We start from the raw sequence: 17759 nt of genomic DNA, 5'->3' as shown, positions 1-17759 counted from the left end.
CATGAACCCTGAAATCCATAACACAGGCACTTAGCATATCCTCCAAGATCTGAATGGTGCACTCAGATTGCCCGTCCGCCTGGGGTGAAATGTTATAATCAACTCAACCCATGTGCCTAACTCACACTGCACAGCTCTCTAGAAATGTGATGTGAATTGCATGCCTCGATCAAAGATAATTGACAACGGTACACTATGGAGACGAAAAATCTCACGGATATAAATTTGAGCCAGATGCTCCGAAGAATAGGTAGTCACCACCGGAATAAAATGTGCTGACTTAGTCAACCGGTCCATAATGAGACAAACTGCATCACATTTCTTCAAATTCTGTGGGAGCCCAACAACGAAATCCATGATAATACGCTCCCACTTCCACTCGGGAATCTCAAGTCTCTAAAGCAAATCACCTGCCTCAGATGCTCGTACTTCACATGCTAACAGTTCAAGCACCAAGCCACATACTCCACCATATCTTTATTCATTCTTCTCCACTAATAGTGCTGCCTCAAATCCTCATACATCTTAGAGGCACCCGGATAAATGGAATACTGCAAACCGTGGGCCTCCTTAAGTATCAACTCATGCAACACATCCACATTAGGTACACATATCCGACCCTGCACCCGTAACATCCCATCATCTCCAATAAAAACCTCATTCGCATCGCCGTGCTACACTGTGTCCCAAGTAAATAGGGGTCATCATACTAAAGCACTCTGATGCGATTATAAGAAGAAGACCGAGAAACCAAGCAAGGAAGAACCTAACTAGGCTCCAAAATATCTAACCTCACAAACTGATTGGTCAAAGCCTGAACATCCAATGCTAGCGGTCTCTTACCAATGGGAATATATGCAAGGATACCCATACTTTCAACCTTCCTATTCAATGAATCGGCCACCACATTGGCCTTCCCGCGATGATACAAAATGGTGATATCATAGTCTTTTATCAATTCTATCCACCTCCGTTGCCTCAAGTTTAGAACTCTTTGTTTAAAAAAGTGTCGTAAACTCTGATGATCTGTGAATACCTCGCAAGACACGCCGCCGAGATAGTTCATCCAAATCTTGAATGCATGAACAATGGCTACCAACTCTAAATCATGAATGGGGTAGTTCTTCTCATGGGGCTTCAGCTGACGCGAAGTATAAGCATCACCCTACCCTTCTGCATTAAGACACCCCCCGATGCCAATCCGCAAAGCATCACAATAAACTGTATATGAACCCAATGCTGACGACAAAAATAGAATTGGTGTTGTGGTCAATGTAGTCTTGAGCTTCTAAAAGCTCCCTTACACTCGTCGGACCACCTGAATGGAGCACCATTCTTAGTCAACCTGGTCAAAGGAGCTGCGGTGGATGAAAACCCCTCTACAAAACAGCGATAATAACCAGCCAAGCTTAGAAAACTCTGTATCTAAGTGGCAAAAGATGGTATGGGCCAACTTTGAACTGCCTTCACCTTCTTCAGATCCACCTTAATCCCCTCACTAGACACCACATGACCCAAAAACGCCATTGAATCAAGCTAGAACTCACGCTTGGAGAATTTTGCATATAACTTCTTCTCTCTCAAGTTTTAGAGCACGATCCTCAAGTGCTGCTCATGCTCCCCCCGGCTATGAGAATATACCAAGATGTCGTCAATGAACACGATGATGAAAGAATCAAGATATGGCTGAAATACACTGTTCATCAAGTGCATAAATGTTGTTAGGCATTGGCTAGACCAACTGACATCACTAGAAACTTGTAGTGACCATATCGAGTCCAGAAAGTAGTCTTTGATATATTCGGATCTCGAATCTTCAGCTATGATACCTTGATCTCAAATCAATCTTCGGGAACACTCTAGAACTTGACTGTAACTTTGTTCAACTACCTATAATCAGTACACTTCCGTATAGTACAATCCTTCTTCTTCTCAAACAAATCCAGAGCACCCCAAGGTGAAACACTCAGCCGGATGAAACTCTTATCGAGCAACTTCTGAAGTTGTTCATTTAACTCATTCAACTCTACTGGTGCCATACGATATGGTGGAATAGAAATGGGATAAGTTCCCGGCACCAAGTCAATACCAAAATTAATATCCCTGTCGGGATGCATGCCTGGCAAGTCTGCTACGAACACATCTGAAAAATCTCTCACAACCAGAAGTGACTCAACGGTAGGAGTATCAACACTGACATCCCTCAAAAAGACTAGATATGCTTCACACCCTTCCCAACCATCTGTTTTGTGCCTTTAGAAAGGACACAATCCCGTTAGGGATATAATCTAATGTACCCCTCCACTCCAACCGCGGCAAACCTGGCATAGCCAATGTCATGGTCTTGACATGACAATCCAGAGTAGCATCATAGGGAGACAACCAATCCACACCTAAGATCACATCAAAGTCTACTATACCAAGTAGCAATAGATCAACTCTAGTCTCATAACCACAAATAGTGACTAAACACCACCGATAGACACGGTGCATAATAATAGAATCTCCCACAGGCAAGGACACATGTATAGGAGCACTCAAAGAACCACAAGATATATCTAAATACGGAGAAAAGTAAGATGACATATATGAGTAAGTGGAACCGAATCAAATAAGACTAATGCATCCCTATGACAGACCGGAACAATACCTATGATGGCAATATCTGATGCAACTACCTTCATCGTGCCAGGAAAAGCATAGAATCAAACCTTGCCTAACCCTCTAGGGCGACCTCTACCCCCCTGACCTCCACCCCTAGCTGGCAGTACAGGTGGATCGGCAACTAGATCAGTAACCATGGCCTGTGAACCTTGTGGGCCCCATAAAATTCATGGAGCTTGTGTAGTCTATGTAGGTGCACCCATCCTAAGTCAGGGACAGTCCCTCACCATATGTCTGGTATCGCCACACTCGAAATAAGCTCTCGGTGGGTGTGGCTGCTGAAACTGACTCTGGCCTGGTGGGCTAGATTGACTGCTGAAGTCACCCCGCATAGGAGGTGTAGTGGAAAGTGGATATGCATAATGGGCAACCTAAGACCTTGGAATATCCAAAGCATAACTAGTGTCTGGAAGTGCTGAATTAACTGGCCAACTCATATACCCTATACCATAACGGGGTGCAACAGTTGCATGGGCACCACTATATCCTCCAGAATCTTGAGGTCTCTTGGCCTCCCTATCCTCCCTCTCTCAGCCCTGTGTACCCTCCAACCTCCATGCGATCTCTACAACCTATTGAAATGGAGTATCTATCACCAACTCTCAAGCCATGCTGAATCTAAGACCATAACTGAGTCCCTCGATGAACTTGTGGACTCGCTCTCTGACCGTAGAAACCAAGGCAAGTGCATGTCAGGACAACTCACTGAATTTGATGGCATACTCTGACACTAACATTGTCCGTAACACAGCTGCTCAAACTTTGTGCACCATGCATCCCAAAGGGTCTAGGGAACAGACTCTATCAAAAATATCTCTGAAAATTGAGCCCAAGTGAGTAGGGTTGCATCAGCTGGCCTACTCTCTTTGTAAGCCAGCCATCACTTATACGCTGCTCCTGACAGCTGAAATGTAGTAAAAGCAACTTCGCTCACCTCCACAATACTCATGGTGCAGAGAATACGGTGGCACTTCTCTAGAAAACCCTGTGCATCCTCTGTAGTTGTGCCACTAAAAGTAGGGGGATCATACTTCTCGAACCTCTCAAGTCTCCTCTTCTCCTCCTCAGATGTCGCTGGCCTGACCTCAGGCTGAACAGGAAAAATGGGTTGTGCTAGCATGACACTCGAAATATAATTGATATAGACCCGCTGCTCTGGAGTATGGGCCATAGGAGTATGAGATCCTCCCCAAACCTAAGATGTAGATGGAGTAACCCGGATCCATCCCGCCTAGCTAGAGTACCGAACATGCTCAAAAAATGTGCTAGGGTCTCTTGAAGTCAAGGGGTGACACCAGGTGCCTCGGGTTTCTATCCCCCAACTAGAACTATTAGTGGCTCCTCAGTCGCTACTCATGCAGGTGCTCTACCTGCAACACGTGCTGCTCCTCGACCTCTTCCCCGACCCCAGCCTGTCGCGGCTCTAGCAGGGGCACGAGTGTTTGATCCTCTTATCCAGTTGTTTCCTCACCATCTATGAGAGAATAGAAAGACAAAGGCTCAGATTTCAAAATCAACATATCCGCACGATAAGGAATCAAAGAAGTGGAATTTCCTAATAGTTCTGTAGTCTCTTGAAGATAAGTACAGATGTCTCCGTACTGATACCCAAGACTCTACTAAACTTGTTTATAACTCGTAACACCAATGAACCTAAAGCTCTGATACCAACTTGTCACAACCTCAGTTTTCCACCTTAAGATGTCGTGATGGCACCTAGTTTCTAAGACCAGGTAAGCCTAACATATATTGAGAATTAACCGAAATAACAACTTAGATAACAAGTTAAACTGTTAAACTATCATAAATAAACTTAAACGGTACAACTGCCAAATAATTCCCCAAAACCTGGTGGAACTGAGTCATAAACTCTACAGAGAGTGCACTAATAATCTCAAAATACTATAATGTTTTGAACAGGAAATAAATAGTAATACAACTAAAAGCAGAAGGTAACTTCGAGGCCTGCGAACATCAAGTAGGTATACCTTAAAGTATCCGAAAATAACTGAAAAATCACTGGCGTCGGACACAAGCAGATGTACCTGGATCTACACAAAAATATGTAGAAGCGTAGCATGAGTACACCACAACGGTTCCTAGTAAATATCAAGTCTAACCTCGGTAGAGCAGTGACGAGACTAGGTCAAGACACCTACTAGGACAAGAAAATTGAACACAGTATAATATAGTGTAATGATGGAAAATAAGGAAATGAATGGCAACAAAGCAGTACAATAATGTAGGCTAACAACGGAATTTAATGCAATAAAGGCAACAAGGAGTGAACACATGATAGGAACAACAAGAAATCAAATACAGACAATACAAGTAAGACAAATGTAGAGATAACAAAATTGTTCAACCAACAATCCTTTTTAACATAGAATGTACAACAAGAATCACAACTGAGATATCACACCTAACAATATCATTTCACAAGTCATAATCACAGTCTTCCTCATATCACCGTGTGAGTCTTGCATTTGTTATTGAAAATATTTTCCCAAAATAGGTACACGCGTTTTAGCCCTTTATCTCACCGCGTAGCTTCAAGTAATTCCCTTACTAGCAACTCGTGTATAAATACCACCTTAACTCAACGCATGTGTATCAACTCTTATTCTTCTACCACCATGTGTATCAATCACAATACAATAATCAACTCGCACTGCACGTACACACATCCCACAATACTTGCCAAAATCAACAATATCATTGCTACTACAATATATAGCACATGCCTCAACCACAATGTGAACAGGAATCTCAATAATAACAAAATGAATGAGAAATACTCAACGAAGAAAGATATCTCGATAATGAGCAACTTCAACCTCAATGTGTTAATAGATTTCACAACTTCAACTTACACAATTCAAAAAGAAGGTATTCCCACGAAAAGACAACTTCCAATTCAAGTGTATATCATAAGCTTAACAATGAATGAGATAGTATGAAATAGCAACTACGTCTACGTGCATAAGAAGAAAACAACACGAAGAGACATTATGTAATAACAACTTCAAATAAGAATAATTCAACAATAAAAGAGGTAACAAGACAATAAGAAAAGTAACAACTTCAACTAAAGCATATAGCATGAATGCATGTTATGACCATTTCAATTAACAATACAATGGGAGATATAATATGTTATGACAATTTCAATTAAATGAATGAAAAAATTCTAAGAGTCTAAATCGGTCAAAATATCATATATAAGCATGTGTACATACTCGTCACCTCACATAATTCAAATAATACAGTCAACCCAAATCCTAAGGGGTAGTTCCCTACACAAAGTTAGGCAAGATACTTACATCAAACAAGCTAAAGCAATCCACTAATAAACCCTTCCCTTGCAAATCCAACTCTGAACGGCTCGAACCAAGCCAAAATAACTTAATACCATAAATACAAGCCATATGAAGCAATTTCGAGTAATAAACTTTCAATCTTTAATGAAAATTAAAAAGTCAACTCAATAAGTCAACCCCGAGCGCACACCTTGGAACTCGACCAAACTTATAAATTCTGAATACCCATTCCAATACGAGTCTAACCATACAAAAATTATCCTATTCCGACCACAAATCGGCCTTCAAATCCTCAATTTACAGTTAAAATTCCCAATTTTTCCAATTCAAAGCACCAATTAAATGACAAAAATAAAGATGGAATCATGAAAATAATAAACAAATCCGAGTCAAAAATACTTACCCCAATCCAAATGTTAAAAATTCCCTCCAAAATCGCCCAGATCCGAGCTCCACAACTCAAAATATGTTAAAATGAACCAAACCCTCGAAATAGAGTACTATATAGTCTGCCAGGCATTACCCTTCGCGATCGCAAAGAACAAAAATCTCCAGTTGCAAAATCCTCCTTCGTGAATGCGACCTCCAAGGCGCGAACGCAATGACCAATGACCAACACCTACGTGATCGCGGACTACCAGACGCGATCGCGATGAACAACCGCATGCAATTCGTCATGACTCCCCTTCCTTCTAAGCGAACGTGTCTCCTCACTCGCGTTCGCGTTGAACAAACACCCAAAGCTTCCCGATCGCGCCTTTCTCTTCACGAACACAACGAACAAAAGAACACCTGCCAGAAATAACTCTTTGTGATCGTGACCTTTTCTACGCAATCGCGAAAGAGAAAACCAGAAGTACAAAAATCAGCAGTCCAACAATGACGAGAAATGGTCGGAAACCCATCCGGAACACACTCGAGGTCCCCGGGACCCCGACCAATCACACCAACCTGTCCCAAAACACAATACGAACTTGTTCAAAACCTTAAATCACATCAAGCAACACCAAAACCATGAATCGCACATTGATTCAAGCCTAATGAACTAATGAACTTCCAACTTCTTAAATAGAAGCCGAATCATATCAAACCAATTCCGAATGAGCTCAAATTTTGCACACGAGTCATAAATGATGCCTCCTTTTTGCCTTTTTATCTATGCTACAACATACCTACTCCAACTCTTAGAACTAAAATCTGAACCCGATATTGACAAAGGTAACTCTCGGTCAAACCTCTCAATCTTTCAAACCTTCAATTTTCCAACTTTTGCCAAAAATCAATAAATCAACCTACGGGCTTCCAAATCAATATTCGGACATATGCCTAAGTCCAAAATTACCATACGAAGTTGTCGGAACCATCAAAACTCTATTCCTAAGTCGTCTATACAAAAGTCAAACTCCGGTCAACTCCTCCAACTTAAGCTTCCAACCTTAGAACTAGGTGTCCCAATTCACTCAGAAACATCCCCGAAACCAAATCAACGATTCTGGCAAGTTACATAATCACAAATGAATATAGAAGAAGCAGTAAATAGGGGAACAGGGATATAATATACGAAACGATCGGCCAAGTCGTTACAAATGCACCGAGAATATTTGATAATGCCTAAATCAACTAATTTTCCTTTGCTTTTATCATTTACCTGTGTTCTCTCTCCTTTTAATTAACTTTTTTATGGAAATGTAATATATTTTTTCACTAACACTACAATTTGTACTCCTTTACAGCTAACATTAACGGCTCTATAAAATCATCTCCAAAATGACTAAGAATTGAGATTATTTTTGGTAGTTATAGTCTTATAGCTTTAACTTTATAGTGCATAGACATTTGCAGTAAGAATTTCGTCATGGTATTAGTTGTTTTCATTGTATACGCTTTTATGCGCTCTCTCTTATGTACTCTTGTGCAACATCAGGTTCATATAAATGGCTTTTATTACTATTACTAACGCAGTGTGCACATCCAAGATGTATGCGTCTAACACCCTAATAAATTTTGATGTATTTCTTTTTTCAAACAGGTTTACATTCTGATCTATCATTCAACAACTCAAAATGTACATTATTTGCTTCTGCTGGACATCATCGTTCAATATCATATATCTATCATTTATAGTCGTGTTAAAGAAATATGCTTCAAATGTATGTCGTTGGTTCTCATCTGTCTTTCTATTAGAATATTTACCCCTTTCCTAACTTTGTGTTAACTAAAATATTGAATCTAAAGTATGATATTCAGATTATACTATTCTAAAAAATTAATTTAACAGAAGTAAAAACTATTTTAAACGGGAATATCAGGAAACATAGATAATTAATTTAACAAAAGTATAAACTATTTTAAATGGAAATGTCCGGATATATAGATACTGTGAATTTGCTCTGGAGAGCTAAAAGTAATGAAGAAAAATGAATTGATGGTAGAAATTTGCACCGTCGTACTAGATACGCACAAACCTGAGAGAAAATAATTATTTTTGACCTAACTACGAGATAAAGAACTGAATTGAAATAACAAAGACTCCTTCATCATTCAAGCAATACAGTCTCATCTCTAGAAGTTGATATCCAACCTCGAAAAGGAAGTGCTCTTACAATTACCAATCCTTCATTGCACCTTGATGAAGGTTGGCGAACCGCATTGTTATCTTCCTTTACTAAAATATTTCTCTATAAATTATATTAGTTTACACGCATGATTGCTCGTGGATATCTATAGGTAGACTTAGATGTTCAAATTAATCTACTCTCATTTTACATTTCATTTGATATGTCATGCTTCTCTAGTTACAAATATGTCAGTTACTTCCAACAAAGAAAAATTTATAGTTGATTACTTCTCTATCTTTGAAGTTGGGAATCCATAAATATCACTTTATATATTCTAACAATATTATTATAATACCCATATCTAAACATTGACTATTCCAAAGGATCAACATCAAGTACATGTGATGCAGAAAAGAATTTAACTTTAAAAGTTGCTTCAAAGAGAGGTAAGTATCTATCTACTAAAGTAATAATTCACATATTAATGCCTCTATGTGTAACATAATTGTTATTTACCATGCACAAGTAGGAAAAAATTAGAAGTCAATTTACAAAATAATAATATATTGCCAAAAAATTACATACACTTAAAGAAAGTTCCATATTGTGAATTCTATGAAGCAAAACGGTTCCAATATAAATCACCGAGTTTTTGTTCTGATAATGGATCAATTAAAGTGATTTCCCATCAAATGGCTCAAGAGTTACGAAATTTATTTTTAGCTGACATTGAAGAATTTGAACATTTTTATATTTACAGTTACAGTAAAACCTACTATAATATATTTGTATTTACTTCACTTGGAGTAAATTATGATAGAGGATTAGCAAAGAGAAACTATGTCATCTATATGTTTTGAGTTCAGGCAGGGACAAATGTCATTGACAATTTGGTTTCTTCTGGAGCGAAAAGGGAAAAATTTATAGCCGAATTTCTATGATAATGAAAATGATTTAACAAATCGAATGGCCTTATCAGATAAAATTAATGAGAAAGTTGTCATGGATATACTAAATATCAATCCTTATTCTACTTTTATGACATTGTTATATATTTGGAAAGTTCATTCTATGTTGTCTTCCGCCTTCTTTGGATTGAATTGGAATAAATAATCTCTTATTAAAAGGCATGTGACTGATTTAGTTTAAACATTTGGGTGACCTTTTTCCTGAATATAATATGTTATTATTTTTTAAATTTGTATGTTGCTCTTGCAGATGCTGGTTGAAAAAGCTGAATTTTTTATTTACTCCACTGACTTTGAGAAATTTGGATCTGTTAAACAGAAATCAGATAAGTCTAGATGATTGTGCAACCTAGAAAAAAAACTCCAGATACTTGCTACTTTGTGACAAGATGCTTTTCAAAATAAAATTTGTTAAGGTTCGGTGCTATATTATTCAAAAATTTATTACTTTCATTTTCTAAATAACTGATAAAGGTCTGAGGTTCATTTATCTGATAACTGAGATTAATTATTGGTAAGAAGTCAGATTTAAAGGAAGATATTTTGACTCAAGAGATGTTTATACAAATCAAAGCTGTCACGATCCAAAATATCAACCCCTTGTGACGGCGTCTAATACACCGGCTAGGTAAGCCGAAATTTAACAATAATGTTGAAAATGTCAAAAGTCCCACATCGGTGGGTGACATATTTGGTTGGGATTTTTTCCCTATAAAAGGAGGCCTAATGTTTAGGATTTAAACACTCCTCTCATTTGCCTTCTTATCTTCTTAAGGTATTTGTATCTTCTCTCTTTAGTATTATTTCACTTGTATTTTTGGAGTGGAATAAAATATTGGTTGTGTCCGAGGGAGTAGGCAAAATTGGCCGAACCTCGTAAATTTTGGTGTTCATTTTATTGTTTTTTATTGTCTTATTTATTATTTGGTGGCTGCCATAATTTTTGGTATAGTAGTTGTGACTCATTCACACTATATACATTTGGCTTCCGCAACAATTGGTATCAGAGCCAAGGTACTGTCTAAGTATGCTCTGTGGTTGCAGCATAGTCTGATCTTCTACATCAGAAAAGATTTATTTTGGTAACTGAGTCAAGGTTCTGTCTGAGTATGCTCTGTGGTTGCAGCTTAGTCTGATCTTCCACACCAGAAAGGAAATAATCTTGATTTGTGTCGTCAAGCCCTTGTGAGAGAAATTGTGTCGTCAAGCCCTTCTGTTTTTACGATATAGGATGGAAGGAATACCACACAATTTTTATTTGACGAAATTTCTCTCAGAGAAGTTTGTTCGGCTTTGTATAGCTATGAACAAAGAAAGGGAGAAAAACAGAAGAGCGGAGAAGGAGAAGCACTGGTTATGAGGGGTCCTCCTCAAAATCAAACGAGGAAAAAGAAGGGAAGATCCAAGTCAAGATCTAGACCCAGCAAAGATGAATGTGCCTTTTGTCGAGAAAAGGGGCACTGGAAGAAAGACTGTCTGAAGTTGAAGAATAAGGCCAAACATAATAATGGAAAGGCCATTATGGATTCAAATGTAACTGATTGTGATGATTCAGACTTCTCATTAGTTACAACAGAGCCATCAACATCATCAGACATATGGTTGATGGACTCAGCTTGTAGCTATCAATGTGTCCCAATAGGGACTGGTTCGTGGATTTTCAAGAAGGAGAATATGAAGTCATTCATACAGCGGATAACAGCCCTCTTACCTCATATGGCATTGGTTCAATACGATCAAGGAACCATGATGGAATGATTAGAACATTAATAGATGTTCGATATATACCGGATTTGAAGAAAAATCTCATCTTTGTGGGAGCCCTAGAATCAAAAGGGTTCAAAATCATTGCAGTAAATGGAGTGATGAGAGTATGCTCCGGTGCACTTATGGTAATGAAGGCTAATCGGAAGAACAATAATATGTACCGCTATCGTGGCAGTACAGTTATTGGGACAGCGACAGTGACATCCAGTGACGACAAAGAGGCAGAAGCAACCAAGTTATGGCACATGCGCTTGGGACATACTGGAGGAAAATCCTTGAAAACTCTATCAGATCAAGTATTGTTAAAAGGAGTAAAGACTTGCAACTTGGAGTTTTGCGAGCATTGTGTCAAAGGGAAACAGACAAGGGTTAAATTTGGTACAGCGATCCATAATACTAAAGGCATTTTGGATTATGTACACTCTGATGTTTGGGGTCCTTCCAAAACACGTTCATTGGATGGGAAGCACTATTTTGTAACCTTTGTTGATGATTTTTCCCGAATAGTGTGGGTGTATACAATGAAGAGCAAAGATGAAGTGTTGGGAATTTTTCTCAAATGGAAGACGATGGTGGAGAATCAAACAGGCAGGAGGATCAAGTGTATTCGCACAAACAATGGAGGTGAATACAAAAATGATCATTTCAATAAGGTCTGTGAAAATGATGGCATCGTCCGACACTTCACTGTCAGACATATACTACAACAGAATGGAGATGGCAGAACGTATGAACCGGACCTTGTTGGAGAAGATACGGTGTATGTTGTCCAATGATGGCTTGGACAAAGAATTTTGGGCTGAGGCAATTACATATGCATGTCACCTCATTAATCGCTTACCATCTGCTTCTATTGATGGCAAGACACCATTTGAAAAATGGTATGGAAAGCCTGTTGTAGATTATGACTCTTTGCACGTATTTGGCTCAACTGCATATTATCATGTGACAGAGTCAAAATTGGATTCAAGGGCAAATAAGGCTATTTTTATAGGGATTACTTCTAGAGTCAAAGGATATCGCTTATGGTGTCCTATGACAAAAAAAAGTAATATTCAGCAGGGATGCTACCTTTGATGAATCTGCTATAGTAAATAAGGTAGCAGAAGATACCAAACAAAATTAGGGTGCTTCTAAGCAGGTGGAGTTTGAGGGAAATTTTATTTTTCCTACACAAGAAGCAGAGGAGGAAACAAATGAAGATTATCCTCTGGAAGAAGAGCCAGTATAGAGGGAGATTCCAACTCAGGAACCTCAACAACTTGAATTAATAGCAACTAGCAGACCAAAAAGGATAATAACAAAACCTATTCGTCTTATAGAGACGGTTGCTTGTGCCGCCTCAATTGTAGCTGATAATATTCCTACCACTTATAAAGACACACTCCAAAGTTCAGAAGAAGATAAGTGGAGGAATTCCATGAATGATGAAATACAATCCCTTCATCAGAATCATACATGGAGATTGGCCAATCTCCCGAAGGGAAAGAAAGCAATTGTGTGCAAATGGGTATTTGCAAAGAAAGAAGGATTTCCTAACCAAGAAGATATTCGCTACAAAGCAAGATTGGTGGCCAAAGGATATGCTCAAAATGAGGGAATTGATTAAAATGACGTATTTTCTGCAGTTGTAAAACATTCCTCCATTAGAATTATGTTGGCTTTTGTAGCACAGTTGGATTTGGAACTAGTTCAGATGGATGTAAAAACTGCGTTTTTACATGGAAACTTGGAGGAGGAAATCTATATGACTCAGCCAGAAGGATTCAAAGTTGCTGGAAAAGAAAATATGGTATGCAAACTTGAAAAATTATTGTACAGATTGAAACAATCTTCTAGACAATGGTACAGGCGATTTGACAAGTTTATGTTGCGGCAAGGGTACAAGAGAAGCAAATACGATCATTGTGTGTATTTGCGCAAGCTTGAAGATGGTTCCTTTGTATATCTTCTCCTATATGTTGATGATATGTTGATAGCTTCCAAGAATTCAGAAGAAATTGATAAGTTAAAGATTCAACTGAAAAAGGAGTTCGAGATGAAGGATCCGGGTGAGGCAAAGAAAATTCTTGGCATGGAGATAATAAGAGATAGACGTTCAAAGAAACTCTGTTTATCTCAGAAAGAATATTTGAAGAGAGTACTACAGCGCTTTAGCATAGATGAGAAGACTAAGCCAGTTAGTACTCCACTTGCTCCCCATTTTAAGCTAAGTACTATTATGTCGCCAAAAGATGAAGCTGAACAGGAGTATATGTCAAAGGTACCATATGCAAATGTTGTTGGTAGCTTGATGTATGCAATGGTCTGTACCAAATCAGTGATCCAAACAAATACTGGCCAGATTTCCTCAACCTTTCCATATCCGTACCAAATCAGTGATCAGTTTTCCTCAATATCTGCGTGTACACCATCAAAAGAGAAACATGAGAGAGTGGCCCTAAGGAGTGGATCCAATCCACAAAAAAGCATAGCCAATTCAACGTGCTACCAGTCCGATGTGGTCACATGCTCAATATCATAATTCGCCCGACCTGATTACAGGAATAATAATATAATTCGTCCGGCGTAGTCACAGACATATCAACATAATCTGCCCGGTGTGGTCACAGGCATAATAACATAATTCGCCCGACGTGGTCACAGGCATAACAACATACTCTGCCTGGCATGGTCACAGGCATAACAACACAATCCGCCCGGCATGGTCACATGCATCCAGTCCAAATCATATCATACAAAAGCAAATATACAAAAATATATGTCTATTATTAATGAATACCAAGTCTCATGCTCCTGGACTGATATAAGTGATATGCTAAAGTGTAGGCATGTGCATAGCATGCTTTCATAGCTCCAAACCGACTATTTCATCACAGAGATAACAATTATCAAGTTTGTTAAGAGATTTAGCCTTTATGTAACCTCAAACATGGCTCAAATAGTTCATAAAAATATTACAAATATGAGAAACATAATAGCTTAAATCTTAACAGTCAATTCTATGCATATCATAGCCTAAGTACTACCCGAGCATGGATAAATACCCAGGTGTTAGCACATGGTCTCAAACCCCACACATATGCGCACCTATAGCAAGTAGCTATCATGAATAATTCAAGAAACTAGTGCTTCAACCAAGTTTAGATAAGATACTTACTTCAAGCAAACCAAATCACTCCGCTAATAAGCCCTTCTCGCGTGTATCAACCTCCAGAAGGCTCGAATCTAGCCAAAATAACATAATACTATAAATAAAAGCTATAGGAAGTGATTCCAAAAGATAAAGCTAAGATCTTTAACGCAAGTCAAAAAGTCAACCCCGAGTTTGCACCTCAAAACCCGACAAAATTCATAAATTCCGAACATCCATCCAATTACGAGTCTGATCATACCAAATCATCGAATTCCAACAACAAATTGACCCTCAAATCCTCAATTTCACCCTCCAATAATATAGTCCAAAAATCTCAAAATTCTAACTTAGATGCATGAAAATTAGGTGTAATAATTAATGGGTATTCAATATTTATGGACAAAAGTGATTAAAAGTCACTTATCTCTTCAATCTAGGTATAAAACTCTCCAAAAATTGCCTTAGTCCGAACTCCAAAATTTCCAAAATGAAAGAAAAACTCAAACTCTCGATTTTTAAACAACTTCCCTGCGATCTCGCTCCTGCGGCCTAGAAGTCCGCTTCTACGGTATAAAATGCGCACCTGCGCAAACCACTTAAGTCCTGATCCTTCGCTTCTGCGGTTGGGCTCCCGCATCTATGCTTGCGTGCCTACGGGGAATATTCCGCACGTGCAGTCCTTCCGCTTTTGTGTTTCCCTTCATCGCAGAAGTAACTTTGCTTCTACAAAGATAATTTGCACATCCGTGATCCCACTGCTTCCATCCTACTTTCGCATCTGCGTCCATATCACAACATCTACGGTGTTGTATCTGTGGTCATTCCCACTGCAGGTGCGAATGCACCAGATGCCTGAAACTTCAGCGCTTCTCCAAAGTGCAACCATGCTCTGCCAACCATCCGAATCACACCCGAGGCCCATCCAAACATACCAACAAGCACTAAAGCATAATACGAACTCGCTTGAAGCCTCAAATCACATCAAACAACACCAAGACCAAAATCTCACATCGATTCAAGCCTAACGAACAATTTAACTTCCAACTTCTAAAACTAATGTCGAATTATATCAAACCAACTCCGATTGGCTTCAAATTTTGTACACAAGGCATAAATGATACAACACACCTATTCCAACTCTCGGAACCTAAATCCGAACTCGATATCCAAAAAGTCAACTCTCGACCAAACTTCTCAACCTTCCAAACCTTCAACTGTCCAACTTCCGCCAATTCAAGCCAATATGACCTACAGACCTCCAAATCAATATCCGAACATACTCCTAAGTCCAAAATCACCATGTGAAGCTATCAGAACCATCAAAACTCCATTCCGGAGCCATTTACACAAAAGTCAAACTCCGATCAACTCTTTCAACTTAAGCTTCCAACCGTGGGACTAAGTGTCCCAATTTACTTTGAAACATCTCTGGAACCAAACCAACCACCCCGGAAAGTCACGTAACCACAAGTGAACATAGAATAAGAAATAAATAGGGTAATGGGGCTATAATACACAAGACGACCAGCTGGGTCATCACATTATCCACCTTTAAAAAAACATTTGTCCTCGAACTTGTCTAGAGTCTTATCTAGAGTCTCAAATAGGTGTGGATAACTGCTCCGCATCTCCCGCTCGATATCCCAAGTAGCATCCTTAACTGGATGGCCTCTCTACTGAACCTTCACCAAAGCTATATTTTTTTATCTCAACTTTTGAACCTGCCGCTCCAAAATGGCCACCGGCTCTACATCATAAGTTAAGTCCCCATCTAACTGAACAGTGCTGAAATCCAAAATATGTGACAGATCACTATAATACTTTTGAAGCATAGAAACATGAAACACTGGGTGAATACCTGATAGTCTAGGTAGCAATGCAAGCTTGTAGGCTATCTCTCCAATCCTCTCAAGAACCTCAAAAGGACCAATATACGGATGGATCAACTTGCCCTTCTTTCCAAACCTCAACACACCCTTCATGGGTGAAACTTTGAGTAAAACCTTCTCACCCACCATTTATGCAACATCATGAACCTTCCTATTGGCATAACTCTTCTACCTGGACTGCGCTGTATGAAGTAAATCCTGAATCAACTTGACTTTCTCCAGGGAATCCCTAACCAGATCTGTACCCAACAACCTAGCCTCTCCCGGCTAAAATAAACAAACTGAAAAACGACATCGCCTCCATACAAGGCCTCATAAGGAGCCATCTAAATGGTCGATTGGTAGCTGTTGTTGTAGGCAAACTCTGCAAATGGCAAAAATAGATCCCATGAACCCCCCCGAAATCCATAACACAGGCGCGTAGCATATCCTCCAAGATCTGAATGGTGTACTCGGACCGTCCTTCCCTCTGGGTGGAATGTTGTACTGAACTCAACTCGCGTGCCCAATACTCGTTGCACTGCTCTCCAAAACTACAATATGAACTGCGTGCCTCGGTCAAAAATAGTGGACACTGGCACGCCATGAAGACGAAAAATCTCACAAATATAGATCTGAGCCAGCCGCTCTCTAGAATAGGTAGTCATAATCGGAATGAAATGTGCCGACTTAGTCAATCAGACCACAATTACCGAAACTGCATCAAATTTCTTCAAAGTCTGTGGGAGCCCAACAACGAAGTTTATGTTAACACACTTCCATTTCCACTTGGGATCTCAAGTCTCTGAAGAAAACCGTTCGGCCTTGGATGCTAGTACTTCACCTGCTGACAGTTCAAGCATCGTGCCACATACTCTAATATATCTTTCTTCGTTCTTCTAGACCAATAGGACTGCCTCAAATCCTGATAAATCTTAGCGACACCCGGACGAATGGAATACCACAAACTATGGGCCTCCTCAAGAATCAACTCATGTAACCCATCCACATTGGGCACACAAATCTGGCCTTGTATCTGCAACACCCTATCATTTACAATAAAAACCTCCTTGGCATCACCGTGCTGCACGGTGATGCCAAAGCCTGATGAACTGGGGGTCATCATACTAATGCTCTCTGATGCGCTCATACAAAGAAGATCGAGAAATCATGCAAGCAAGAACCCGACTAAACTCCGAAATATCTAACCTCATGAACTGATTGGCCAAAGCCTGAACATCCAATGCTAGCGGCCCCTCACCAATTGGAATATAAGCAAGGCTACACATACTCTCAACCTTTCTACTCAAGGCATTGGCCACCACATTGTCCTTCCTAAGATGATACAAAATGGTGACAAGTCTTTTAACAGATCTAACTGTTAAATCTTTTAACAGATCTAACTACCCTCGCTACCTCAAATTTAAATCCTTTTACTTAAACAAGTGATGCAGACTCCAATGATCTTAAATACCTCA

The 17759-nt window shown here is 39.3% G+C and overlaps 2 protein-coding genes across 2 annotated transcripts; both read right to left on the bottom strand.

The window, feature by feature from the left end:
* Positions 1–1886: 1886 nt before the first annotated feature.
* LOC138874945 (uncharacterized) lies at positions 1887–2684 on the bottom strand. The gene is made up of 3 exons (XM_070153745.1): positions 2651–2684; positions 2312–2558; positions 1887–2253 (listed from the first exon to the last, which is right to left on the bottom strand). Exons 1-3 carry the CDS (start codon positions 2682–2684, stop codon positions 1887–1889), a joined length of 648 nt encoding a protein of 215 aa, XP_070009846.1.
* A 13432-nt stretch (positions 2685–16116) lies between these two features.
* On the bottom strand, positions 16117–16431 carry LOC138874944 (uncharacterized). The gene has a single exon (XM_070153744.1). The coding sequence runs from the start codon at positions 16429–16431 to the stop codon at positions 16117–16119; it is 315 nt and encodes a 104-aa protein (XP_070009845.1).
* Positions 16432–17759: the final 1328 nt, after the last annotated feature.

Source organism: Nicotiana sylvestris, chromosome 8, assembly GCF_000393655.2.
Source record: "Nicotiana sylvestris chromosome 8, ASM39365v2, whole genome shotgun sequence".
Taxonomy (NCBI): domain Eukaryota; kingdom Viridiplantae; phylum Streptophyta; class Magnoliopsida; order Solanales; family Solanaceae; genus Nicotiana; species Nicotiana sylvestris.
Note: the sequence above shows the minus strand (reverse complement) of the source record. Positions and strands in the feature narration are given on the sequence as shown.

Excerpts from the sequence above, each read along its gene's own strand:
- LOC138874945 (XM_070153745.1), bottom strand. The coding sequence starts at position 2,684 with ATGAAGGTAGTTGCATCAGATATTGCCATCATAG. Across the intron at positions 2,559-2,650 it reads ATCAGATATTGCCATCATAG|ATATATCTTGTGGTTCTTTG; the intron begins GTATTGTTCCGG and ends CTCCGTATTTAG. Across the intron at positions 2,254-2,311 it reads GCTATGCCAGGTTTGCCGCG|GCACAAAACAGATGGTTGGG; the intron begins GTTGGAGTGGAG and ends TCCTTTCTAAAG.
- LOC138874944 (XM_070153744.1), bottom strand. The coding sequence starts at position 16,431 with ATGGTGGGTGAGAAGGTTTTACTCAAAGTTTCACCCATGAAGGGTGTG.